Here is a 13,518-nt window from a genome sequence, read left to right as displayed (position 1 = left end):
CTGGCACTTTCCATTGTTTCCTTGTGACAGCAAGTGGCTTGTTCATCTTGAACTGGGAATGGTGATGTTTAAGAGAGTTAGATGGAATGATGTTTTGTTCAAAAAAAGAGATGTGAAACACACAAGTAAATATTTTAGAATAAAAGCATCTGCCACAATGCAGTTACCTTCTCTTTTCAAGCACACTTCACATTTTTACACCAACCAGCTCTAGATGAATTATGTAAATTATATCCAATCAGTATTTTAATTTTAAAAAAGTAACATTTTTTATTTCTTGTCCAGAAAAAAGGAGTTTACCGTTGCAGCAAGTGTAAGCTTCAGTTCTTAACCTGTAAAGAAAAAATGGATCACAAAACGCAACACCATAGGACATTTCGAAAACCTATGCAGTTAGAAGGTCTACCTCCTGGAACAAAGGTAGAGTTTTTCACTTTTTAGATGCATTTTCTGAGAGAGTTATTGTAGAATATAACCACTGTTTAATATTTATTAATTTAGTAGCTTGTGAGCTGCTTTCCAAGAAGCATTCAATTTAAAATTGATCAGATATAATTGGTTTGTAATTTGTAAAGACAAAGAAGATGGACTATAAATGCAGTCACTTAATTGTAATGTATATCAGGCACATTTAATGTGTACTATATGCCCTCTTCTTCTATTGAACAAATGCTTGGGTTTTAAGTGGGAGGATAAATTGCTTTTACCCCTTCCTGAAGGAAAATTGAGTTGAAGCAAGGGCTGCAGCATTGCTGGCCTAATTCTCTAATCCATGTACCCATGAAAGCAGCTAAAATCTGGGAATTCTGAATTTGTTCTGTTGTCCTTTTCAGTAATTGAGCCTTGGGTTTTAAAATCTTTGGCAGGGAATCTTCCCCCACCTCCACTTCCCTCCCCCACCATATATTCACGTGTGGTGTTGAGTCACCCTGTGCATCACTTCATGTGCCAATGGGGATGATTTGTGCAAGATGGTGCTTGTATTTAGTTATTTTTAATGCCATGGGCTAGTGGTCATCTTCCATATCTATCATCCACGTGTATACTTCAATTGAAATGAAAATATCTGAATTGTAAAGTTAAATGAAAGTGAAACTGCAGAGCTCCTTTGGTCGGTTGCTATTTTGTACATTTATCTTGAGTAATGTAACCCTCTCTGTTGGATTCCATCATGATGGAATATAGACTCAATCCCTAATTCCACCTCTTTACGGTACGGTAATGGTTGTGTTACTGGATTAGTAACCCAGATTAAAACCGTGGCAGTTTGATAATTCGAATTTGCGTTTTAAGAAGCTGCAAATAATTCCAGATTATTTCAGTAAAAGTGACTGTAAAGCTGCTGGGTTGAATAATTCTGTATTTGTTGACATACTAGTTCATTAATGTCCTTTATGAAAGCAAACATGCTTTCCTTACCTGGTCATGTCTGTATGTGTCTTTAGTCCTACACAATTGGTTGATTCTGCACTGCTTCCTGAAGTGTCATTCAGTTGTACCAAGAAAGCACCCATCATCGAACCTCTATTAATTTGGCTACAACTGACTCGGGCGTAAGGATGGAAAACCCCCACTGGTCCAAAGTCATCTGTTCCTCCCAAGCATGCTACACTTACTATATGTTAGGAATCAGATTTTTCATACACTCTGTCCCAACGAATTAATTTCTGAAAAAACATTCCAGTATGTCAGCAAAAAAAAAACGCACGATATTCAAAGCACTGTTACAGTTTGCCTGGCTGCTGATGGTCAGAAATCTGATGACATCACTGGCCCCTTTGGATTCCCTTGGGGGAACTGCTTTGTAAAGCTTAAATTCAGAGCTTTGATTCCTTGGTGGAACTATGACAGCGAGGGAAATATTGTGTGACTTGTTCAATGGATTACATTTTTAAGTATGTTGTATTCATTGTATAAGAGAAATTAGATTGTACAAATTATCTCATTAATGTTACCTGGTGATCTGAGCAATCGTATCACTGGTCTTAAAAACTTTCTGGGTGGGGGAAATTCCTACAGTCTTCTGATTGATGTCTCTTTAACAGGTTACTATTCGTGCTTCCATGACACCTTATCAGGTGGGATCACCTTCCATGCCTTCAGTTAACACTGCAAACGCACTCCAGGGCTCCTCATCAGTCACAATAAACACTAAATTGCAATCAACAACTATAAACCAAGTTAATACTGGAGGAAGTTCACTGCCATCACCGTACATTAAGCAAGAGGCAAAGAAAGAAAATCTAGCCAACAAAAAAATAACCAAATCTTTTAACTTGGTGCTGCGATCTTTCAGGTAAATTATGCCAAGTTATTTGCACATCAACTTAATTCCAGTATCTAAAAAAAAATGCATAAACAAGGATGTGTAAAGCTAAAAGCATAACTGCAGAACTAGCATCAGCTTCAGTTTTCATGTTAATTTTATTGAAAACTGTGACTCCTGAATGAATTCTTTCCTAAATCTATTTGATCAGTTTTAATGTGCTTAGTGAATTTTTGTATTAAGAAAGACAGACTGGTGTTTATATGCTACATCATGGCCCAAATCCATGCAGTGAATTACCTTAAGGAGAAATAAAAGTGATGTAGGCAAACGTGGTAGCTGTTTGCACAGTAAGATCCTGCAAACAAAAATGGAGCATAGCTAATATTAGCTAATTTTGCATTGTGTTGGTTGAGGTGCATGTTATTGACCAGAGCACGAGACAGCTTTTCTGTTCTTCAAATAGTTCAACAGAGTATTTAACAACTATCCAAATACCTAAATAGGCAAGTCAAGCGTTGACTTAACAATTGTTGTCACCCAAATAATAGCCTTGTGACAATTTTAATATCTCCCTGTTCTGAATCAATAAAGATCTATTTGGTATATCTGAGTGTGAGAGAAAAGGCAAGATAATTAATTTCTTTTATAATTGAACTTGTACTTTTTGACTAGCTCTTAACTATGATATTTCTCGGTTACTTACAGGGCCGGATGTGGTGTTCACAAATGTATTGAGTGTGACTCAGAAATTAAAGTATTTGCCAATCACTTTTCCACTTATGCCCATTGCTCATTTTGTCGATTCAGAAGTAGCTGCAATCGATCTTATGTGGCTCATTTGAAAAGGTAGGCTATCTTTTTTTGTAACCTTTCATCCAAAACCAAATGTTATGTTTATTCTTGGCTTTTAAGGATCATTAAAATACATTTTTATTGATTTCCACTAACAAAATTGCCATATTAAATGGTGAAGTGGTAAAAAAAAAAAGTCCTCAGCGATTTGTTGAATTCGTTTCCCCATGCCCCGTTATTTTCGTATCTTATCTTTGACCTGATTTCTGATGTGTATACATTGCAGCTTGTGAGCATAAATGTTACAAACTTACTTTTTGTGCTTATATTGGTTTGATGCACATCTATGGATGGACTTAATATTTGACAGGAAAAGGAATGAAGGCTGTGCAATTTAGATTTTTTTAAGGGGATCTGGTTCTTTTGGATGAGGGGCCAAATGCTGGTACAAATGTTAGCCTTTCATTTCTCATTGGTTATGGTGCAAGGGTAGTGCATTTAAGCAGTTAGCACATTGGTCGCCCTCCTATGAGGTCAGCAATCAGGTCACACACCAAAATGCTGTTTACTGGTTGTAAGATTGCAACCATCCTATGCATATTTTTCTATAATTTTTACTGTCTCATGGTGGCAGTTAAGCAGCCAGAAGCAAACATGAATACAGATTCTTCAATTTTACTCTGAATTTTTATAAGATTCCGTATTGGGGTTAAGTGCAAGTCTAGCTGTATAAGAATAGTATTCATCAGTTTTGCTAATAATTCTGTTGCTTAGCTTGACTGTACCTGCAATGTCAAAGATAGATTGTTTTTACCAACTTGGACAGTTTTTGGTGGCCCAACTTTTCCTGCTTACTTATCTATTTTTTACACTAAAAATGAAATTCAAAACCACCAAAAAGACACTATTTAATTCTTACTTCTTAAGAAGGAAGCTGTTGACAAACTGAAAATTTTCTATATATATCCAATGTTAATTTGTGTCAATAGAATTTTTTTTCAAGTATATTTATGTATGTAACCTATACATTAAAGTATAATACTTTTTTATAATTTCACTAATGTACAATTGATAAAATCTAAGTGGATTTGTCACCTGAAATATACGTATGTCATTGCAAATCTTTCACTATCTATTGTGTTTTGCAGGTTTCATACTGTCCCAAGTAAGAATAAATTTTTGATGTTCAGAGAATTTTCAAACAAATTGAGGTAGGAAATTCAGTATAATTTTAAGTCTAAATATATCACTGAGAAAATTATACTGATATTAACTGTTCATTTGCCACATTTAAAGAATGATAGTTTACTTCTGAATGTGAAGTTTATGTAAAGCCTGATCATCAGGGTGATTCAGTGAGCTGATGGATAATGAGAAAATTGATGAAACCTCTGCATAAAAATTGGCTTTCACCAACTTGAAAGAAAAACTAAGTGAATTAAGTTCCAAGTAAATAGGGTCGTAAGTGGACGAATGTTGTATTAGCATCAAAATGAAGAGCCAATTTTAAGAGATTAGATTTGATATTGTTCACTGACTTCTACTGTATAAAGGTCACAGCATTTTTCTGTTAAAACACAGCTCATTGGTTTAGTAATTGCATCTGTTTTAGCAGAAACAAACCAGTGGCAATGCTGGCTAAAGTTGTGAGCAGAGATTGGGAAATGTTCATTCAATTTCACTTGCATTTGTTATTGACTTCTTCAATATAAGGCTAAGCATGGTTAGTTTCCATTTAGTTACGGAATATTGCAGTCTTGTTTGGCAGGTGTTTTTTTTTGCAAAAATGTACCTTTTGCCTCTGTTACAGTATAAAGCCATGCAGAGCATAAGAATAGACACTTCCCACTAGGTCCCACTCTCCACAGCATTCCAGCAAGGTGATCTATTCACAAAATTTTGAACCACATCAACAGTTATTAGCGCAACACAGACCTCCATGTTTTTGTGCCAAGTAGAAGTGCTACTGCATTCAAAATCAGTCCAAAACGTTTGTAGGGTATTGTTGACGCATTTCAGTTCTTAACTTCTGTCTGAGGAATTCTCTTGCCAAGCCTTGTTGCTTGAAACTCTGTAATTTATGTGCAGTTGTTTATTGCTAGGTCAATGGTCATGTTGTGGATGAAGGCTCCTGGAGCACGTATCTGAGTCTGAAATATCTGAATTGTCCACAGGCACCTAGTTTGATTTCTCTTTAGTCATTCTGTATCTCCATACACAACTAGATCCAAATTTGAGAGATTTACTCTACCACATTTCTATCTTCATCCTATTGTCGTGCCATCATAATAGAATGAAAACAAAAGCTGAGAACTTGATTCACATCCAAAATCTCAAGTGCAAGACAAATTCCGGGTTGCTTACATGCTAATAGCTGCCCAATTGGAAACTCAAACTACCTTATTGAAATTACATAGTCCGTCAATCAGTCCATCAATCAGTCCATGCTGTTATTAAGCTGTACAGAAACAAATGCCACGGGTAATCCCAACTGCCAGATGTTGTGATGATGATGAGTGGTATCTGTTACCAAATTAATTATTATTTTCACAGAGTACTGTACTTTATATTGTTGCAGAGATATCAAACTGGTGTGTGCTAACTGTCCATTTGAAGCTGATGTTACTGGCTCAGATGCCATGGCAAAACATCTTGTTCAAAACCAAAACCATGGCTGTCTTATTGTTTCAATGTCTAGTGGTAAGTGAAAAAAACAACAAATAAATTAAGACAAATTGTCCATAATTTTTTCTTTGTTTAAAAGCTGTTTTTACCATCAGTATCTGCTTTCTAAAAACCAAATGCTTATTTAACTTCAATACTTTTTGGTTTAATCTTCCTGTTCAATTTACTTTTTTGAAAAATTTATTTTGTTTTAATAGCCATTGACATGCCGAGGTAGATTTTGTCTTTATGCAATAATGTAAAATAGGTGGCAACCCATTAGTCCAATGATGCTTCAGCTTCAACCACGCATGTTAGTCTAGTGCTTTCACAACACCTGAGGTCACTAAATCTCATGAGCCAATGCCCTTATTACATCATCAGCCTTGCTTTTAAAGAAAACTAGTGAAGTAATACAGCAGAGTTATATGCAGAGTGACAATGAAGTCCCTTGGTTATATTTGTAACTAAGTGATAGCGACTTGTAAGTCAGTCAATCTATAAATAAATGTATACTCCTTTTTGAAAGTTGTCTTTTGGAAGTCATGTACCTGTTAGTGATGACACATGTTCACCATGTTTATGTTTATCTTTAGTTGTGAGGCGTCCTGCGCAGAATTCTGAGTGACAGCTGTGATTCTGCTACCTAACTCTTCACAGCTAAAACAAATTCTCACCCTACGGTCCGCAGTGAAACAGCAGATATTCTAACAATAGAATGAAATCTATACAATTATGTGTTCCCAAGTAGGCCAATATGACTCTTTCTTAAAGTCGCAAGAAATCTATTTAGCTTTAGAATTATAACCTCACACTACTTTTGTGTTGATCATACTAATGGTTGTCTAATAGTACTTTATTTTTCAGTTTTATCCAACTGTCTCCTGAAGGCCATAATTTGTGCTGGCATATGGTCCTCCAGCAGCAAACTGATATCCCATTTAAGTGACTGTACTTGATACGCAAACTAGACAGTGAGTGTTTGCAAGCTTTTAACTGTGCTGTGCATTGCATTTGAGCTTAATTACCTACATCCACTCACACAGTTGCCACAAGAGTCACTGGATATCAGTGAACCAGAACCTTAGCTTTCTCCCCCTTTCCCAGTGCTGGGGACAGTGAGTCACCCTGCCTAAGATTAATTCAGCAAGGACCTGGAACATCTTTTTGGGTTAGTGTGGTTCAAGATTATGGCATGTCACACATTTATTCATTAGCTATCATGGAACTCCAAGTAAATAGTATTAATTTCATCTTAATTTTAATAACTGGACATTTTTCCTACCTGAGCCTTCTAGGAGAGTTTGGGTAAAAAGCTGATTGTGAGTACTGTTTTGACTAGAAAGGAAGGAACCAAAAGAGGGTAGAATTAGAGACTGAAAATGTAAATAAAACTAGGAAAAATACATGGAAGATATTTTAAAATACCACCCATCTAGAATGCAAACAAAATTGAGAAGCGATTAATATACTGTGGGTTTTGATGAATTGAGTTTGACCAACCTTGTTCAAAAATTATCTTCCATCTATGTCCATTAGTTGATAGCAAACCAATTAACAGGGTGAAGAGGGATACATTTTTTTAATTCTGATTCTTTTTCTTAAAGCTTCCAGTGCTGTTGACAATAATGTGTTCAAGTAAGTATGCTATTTATTCAATATTTTTTTGGAAACCTCAATTTTGCACATATTTTCATGATGAAGTTGCATTTTAAAAAGTTGGGATGTTCCTTTTTATCAGTGTTGAGCAGCTACTTATCACTTAAAGCTTCTGAAGAATTTTATGAAGTATATAAGCAACTGAAATCTTTCTGTATAATTTGTTTTTCCCCCTTCCTTCTAATGATTTGAACTGTTAATTGCTTTTTGTATTGTTGTGGTTTGTAGGAATACTTTAATCTAAGTGCAATCTTTAGATTTGTAACCAATTAACCACTTATCGGAATTAAATACTTCCTCTTTTCCACCATGTTGAAACAAATTATCCAACTTAGAAAGCCTAGCTAGAGATCTGTCTGCAAGCACTTTATAACTGGCTGCTGGAAGTGCATGAATCTGACATGGATTACCACCCCATTTGACTCATATTATATAGAGAAATTATATTTTGCATAAAACAAATATTTGACTCCTTGATCAGTGTTTCACAGTTTGTTTTGCATATTTATGTATCACTGTTGCATATCTAGCATTCACAAGCATGTCTCGTGGAATATGTATTAGTATGTAAAATTCATCGTATTTTCTTTCTAATTGGAAGGAACAGGACTTTTCTTTAATGAAAATCTTCTGTAGAGATAATGTACTGGATTGCATACTGGTGACAAATAGCAAATGTAAATACATTTTTAGCACTTGTATGTTGCAGTTGAATTTTATCACATTATTACCTGATTTTATAAATTACAGTATATAAGCTTTAAGACATTCCATGTAATATTCAAGGTAGCATTTGAGTGTTTTGAAAGATGTTTTCCTTTTTCTTTATCTATTACTCCCTGTGGTTTTTATATAAATGTTCATCAATGTCCAACTTGTTGCAGGCATCTTTTGAGTGAGTGAAGTAATTCCCCTGCCAGAAGGTCTGCACTTCTAGGTATCCATTTGTTCCCAGAGCAACCCCAGTGACCTTTGTGATGGGCCAACAAATGGTACCTGAGCATGAAGAGTTAATATCAGCTGACAACACAGTTTATTTCTTTCAGATACATTGCAAGAAACTGTAGAAATAATTGTATTTATGCAGTGAATCATCTGCAGGAGTGTTAGGGATTGCAACGTTTTCAGAAAAATTAAAGTTGTACCATATGTTCTGAGCCTTGTATTTGTCTGAGAATCAACATTATTCAAAATTATTTTCCCAGTTGGGCACTGCTGTGAAAAGTGGAAAAATATTTTTTTTAGTATAAGTAGCTTCACAGTACTTGACTAATTTTACTGGTTGTCTTTAATGTCATGCTGCTATGCTGCAGTTGTAGTTTATTATTTGATACAGATGAGTTTTTTTCTATCAAAGTTAGAAAAATACAAGTGAAGAAATTATCTGTTGACACTTCTTCATTCTGCCCATCTTTCAGTTGGAGTAAAGTCCACGATCAAGCAGGTTTTGGTCCATTCCTTAACTGGGCAAGTGTACCAACTCTCCCATATTCACAATCTCCCACTAAGGATTGTGCCAGTAATTCCTCACATCTTTCCTGGTTTCTCTGAGTGAACACAAGCTGAGAGATGCAGGAATAGTCCAGCATCAGTGCTAGTTGAGAAAATACTTGTATTTATACTTGAAGGCTATTTATTATTAATGGAGGCTTTCACTTCCACTGTGGATATTGGGAAGCCCCTTTCCTTAGCTACTTGGGAGACAATCCACAGCCAGAGTCTGTGAAGAGGGGAAGACGAGGAGAGATTAAAATGACCTGGAAAGAAGAATGAGTGACGAGAAGAATACATTAATTCCATTTGATTGACCCTTTCAACCTAATGATGGGTGCAGTAGCTTCTTTTACTCATGGTTATTGTCTTGGCATAATACAGCTCCTCAGGCATATAGTACGCAATTGAAAACTTCACATTTAGAAATTAGCTAATGTTGACAGCTCCAATATTACTTATCTGGCAACTTGAAGCATATTAAGTACAGACATCCAGTTCATAAAGATGCAAGTTATAACTTGCAGCGCAGACAGAATGGGCTGAATGGTCTTTCTGTGCCACAACTTTTCGATGGTTAATTCTACCACAGCACCTACAAGTTCAGTTCCATTTTTAGGAAGTGTCAGTCATTATATATCACATAGGTCCTTGAGAGGAGCCAACCAAATAACATTTTAAACAAAATCATTGATGTGTCGTCCAGTTTCTTTAAGAAGTTGTGTAGTTGTTGCACTTCGGTGGTTTATTTTTACAATGTTACCTGGCGTGGATTAAGTATCTAAACAACAACGAGTTATATTTATATAGTGCCTTTAACCTAATAAAATGTATCAAAGGAAGGAGAATTTTGGAGGACTGCAGTTATTCTGCAGATTGATTAAGCTATTATGTCAGTAGGGCTTGAAGTTGGACAGGAGCATGAGCCTTCATTTTTGGGCTGAAACTTCAGCTAATCATCCATCTACTGTGATGTGAGAGCTTGAAGTACTTTTGATACCATGTATTTCTTTATATGGAGTAGTTTGCTTCTCTCTAGAGGTTTTTTGGGTAGCAATAGCCTCACCAATTGTTTACTTTTTTCAACTTATTATTGAGCTATATTAAATTCACAGGATTGTGACTCTGAATATTTTATTTAAGTTTTAACTCTGCAAACAGGTGACTTAACACCAAGTACAAGTAATAGAGCCACATTTCTGGCTTCAACAATAACTTTCTTTTACATCGTTATAAAAGGAGAAATTGGAAAGTCAAATGCTCAGGTTGATCTCTAATCTTTGGTGGTGCACATTGTGCTTCTCTAATTCTGGCCTCTTGAGTATCCTCGATTTTGATCGCTTCATGGTTGGCATTCAGCTGTTGAGGCCCAGAGTCCTGCAGCTCCCTCCCTAAACCTCTCTGGCTCTATCTCTCTCTTTTTAAGATACACCTTAAAACCTACCTCTGACAAAGTTTTCAGTTATGTGCCCTAATATCTCATGTGACTCATTGTCAATTTTGCTTAATAATACTCCTGTGGAACATTTTATTGTGCTAAGTGTGCTATATAAATACACATTGTTGTTTAAAAAAGCAAGTTATAGATGTTAGATGAGCTTAGCTGAACAATGTACTATTGTTTTAGATTTTAAAGGGCCAAGAATTTGTCACTTAGGCTATAGTAATTAATAATGTTGAAGCTATGATGAGCTGTAATACATGGGTATTCCATTCTTTCTTGATATTTAACGTTTAGGAACGCTATGCTAATGATTAAGTACATTTGAGGATTCTAATTCCCTGACCTGAAAATAGTTTGAAAGTATCATTTATTGTGTTTTGATTTTGTTTTTCCTCATTATTTTACTGATATTAATGATTTGTATTGCTAATTACCTGTAGGGATATCATGATCTACCTGGTAATAAAGCAACATTTGATAACAACAGATGTGGTTTGCGTAATTTAAAATTTTTAATGTACAGCTTTGTGTCGTAAATCACACCCATTTAAAGTAGATAATGGGAATGGATTGTGAAGTAGTACCAATAGGACTCCTGTTTTTTTTGTATATGTAGCAAAATCATTCATGAAAGCGAACTTAATTCATTCATAGAGCTGACTCGAAATAAATTGCAGAGGTAGGGATGGTTAGAACTATCTTAGACTAGACATCCTACTGGAAAACCAATTTGTTATTAGTGATCCATACATAATGTTTGACTGGACATTGCCCAAGTATTCTTCTCACAGATAAAATCAATGTATCAATTTATTATGCTAATGTAACGTGTAGTGACAGAAAAGGGCCACAGTTTAAGCTCACAGGGTCATGAATCATGTAATAAATGATTAACTAGCTTTCATATTATATTAGTGCTCTCCTTTAGTAGATAAAAATTGATACCAGTGAAGTAAAAGTAATCACTAGCCATTCTTTGACATACAAGTAGCCTTTCATCGAATGTATTCCTGTTGAAGTAAGTGTTTTGCTACGGAAAATTAGTGCAGTACTCACTTGTTGAATCAATATAGAAGAAATCTGTTTTCATTGCAGTTGTTAGAACCTGTAACCATTAGCTAGCTACTCTGTAATTTGACTGTTGATGTTTCAGATGTATAGTTATAGTGAATTATTTGTCAATGAACAGCATAACATGTATTAGCATAAGTGATCAGCCATTTGAAAAAATGCAAGTGCTAAATGAGAAACCGAATAATGCTTACACATTGTTACATTCCATGCTTGATGCTTTCAACAACCTCAACCTTTATAAGTATGTTTGCTTTGCAGATTGAGAAGTTAAGAGAAACAGTGGTGACTGTTAATGATGTGTATATTATAGAAACATTAAAATGAGTAAACCAATAAGCAATAACAATATCTTAAAACAAAAATGTGAGCTGATATTTTTTGTTGTACCTACATTAAGTTATTGTATTAAAGATATTGCACGTAAACTGGAGTACGTTGCAAAGTATGTTTAGGGATATTGCCAAGTAAATTTCAGTAATTTATGATTTCTTCAATTGAGCAAAATAAATTCAGAGCCACATGAACAGATTGTGTATTACTGGTTTATTTTATTTTTACCTTTATTCAGGTGATATTATCTAGCTTTGTTGGATTGTACATTTGGATAAGGCTTTGAAACATGTTTAAATTAAAATTTTTTGATCCTCCAATTTGCTAAAATGCACTGCTTGATGGCGAGGAGGAAGCAACGTATGGAATGTGGAAGCTGGGAAAATATTTCAGCTTCATTTCCTGAGAATCATAAGAAACAAGTTGTGGATTTTCATGGGGGTAAATATAACTTCAGGCAACAGATGGAATTGGGCGAAACCATTCTGATTTGATCTTCTGTAACTAATTATTAGTTTCACATTAACCCACGGCGTGGTGGTATTGTCGCTAGACTAGATTTGGGGACTCGGGTTCAAATCCTGCCAAGCAGATGGTGGAATTTGAATTCAATTTTTAAAATCTGGAATTAAAAGTCTAATGACGACCATGAAACCATTGTCAATTGTTGTAAAAACTCATGGTTCACTAATGCCCTTTAGGGAAGGAAATCTGCCGTCCTTACCGGGTCTGGCCTAAATGTGACTCCAGACCCACAGCAATGCCCTCTGAACAAGGGCAATTAGGGGTGGGCAATAAATACTTGCTTAGCCAGTGATGCGACATCCCCATGAACGAATAAAAGAAAAGAAATCCAGGATTCTTTTTTCTCTCTCAAACTTTCTGTTCAATTTGATACACTCAGTCAGAATCCCTATGAATATTTGAAAGATTCCCAGATCATCTGGCCCAACCAGGGCTATAGGCAGCAAATTTAGAATTTAGCACACTTTTTCCAAATACTGCCTAGTGCATCCCCATGTACCTTGATGTTGCATTTCCAGAGACCCACTCACCTGGAAAAGTTTGAACTTCACTATTTACGCTGGTTCATTTTTTTAACACTTCATCAATGCATTTTTAATATTAAAAAAATTCAGGAAAATTAAGTGACAATTTGATTGCCGCATATGTTTAGTAGAGCAACCATATCATTAATACCCCACAATATAATCTGATTCCTCCCCTTCTTCACGGAGGTGGTCTAGCTCCGTCAATGACACTGTCTCCCTATACCCACTTCTCAGTTTACAGATGCATTCTCCTGTTGGATCATAGAGGCCTTCCCAACCCACTTCTGGCGCTCCGATAAATGCTCTCTTGAACTGCCTCCTGTCCCAGATTCAAAAAGGCACCTTTTTTGTTGCACTCTCACCCATACCAGAAAAGGTACTTGGCTTCCTTGATAGATTTCTTGACACTGGTCTTAGCTGCAGCTTCTGTGTGGCATGGCGGTCTGATCCTAGAGATGAACTGAAATTCTTGAGTTGTAGCAAGAATAGGAATTCTGTCTTGCGGATCTTCCAAATCTGGCCAAGGAAATAAGCAACAGCAAGGTGCAGGAAAATGTGGTTTTCATGCCTCATGAATTCCAAAATGAAGTCTGCAAAACTGAGTGCAAGCCAAAAGCTCAAAGGGTGCTTCCAAATAAAAGAACCTTACCTTGTTTTCCTTTGTCATGAACAAAATAGGTGGCTAAAGTTGGCCACATCCAACAGTGTTCCATCACTAATTTTAAAAAAGCTGTTAAAGTCAG

General features: G+C 35.7%; 1 protein-coding gene across 6 annotated transcripts in view; it reads left to right on the top strand.

Moving 5' to 3' along the window:
- Positions 1–13,518, top strand: part of LOC121270033 (zinc finger protein 280D-like) — a 105,320-nt gene that overhangs the window by 83,088 nt on the left and 8,714 nt on the right. For all 6 annotated transcript variants that reach the window (XM_041175338.1, XM_041175339.1, XM_041175341.1 and 3 more), the window contains 6 exons: positions 286–420; positions 2,046–2,296; positions 2,975–3,115; positions 4,210–4,272; positions 5,640–5,761; positions 7,333–7,363. In XM_041175338.1, coding sequence (XP_041031272.1) covers positions 286–420; positions 2,046–2,296; positions 2,975–3,115; positions 4,210–4,272; positions 5,640–5,761; positions 7,333–7,363 — 743 coding nt within the window. The remainder of the gene's footprint in view (positions 1–285; positions 421–2,045; positions 2,297–2,974; positions 3,116–4,209; positions 4,273–5,639; positions 5,762–7,332; positions 7,364–13,518) is intronic.

Source organism: Carcharodon carcharias, chromosome 26 (genome assembly GCF_017639515.1).
Source record: "Carcharodon carcharias isolate sCarCar2 chromosome 26, sCarCar2.pri, whole genome shotgun sequence".
Classification (NCBI taxonomy): domain Eukaryota; kingdom Metazoa; phylum Chordata; class Chondrichthyes; order Lamniformes; family Lamnidae; genus Carcharodon; species Carcharodon carcharias.
This window is presented reverse-complemented; position numbering and strand designations above follow the sequence as displayed.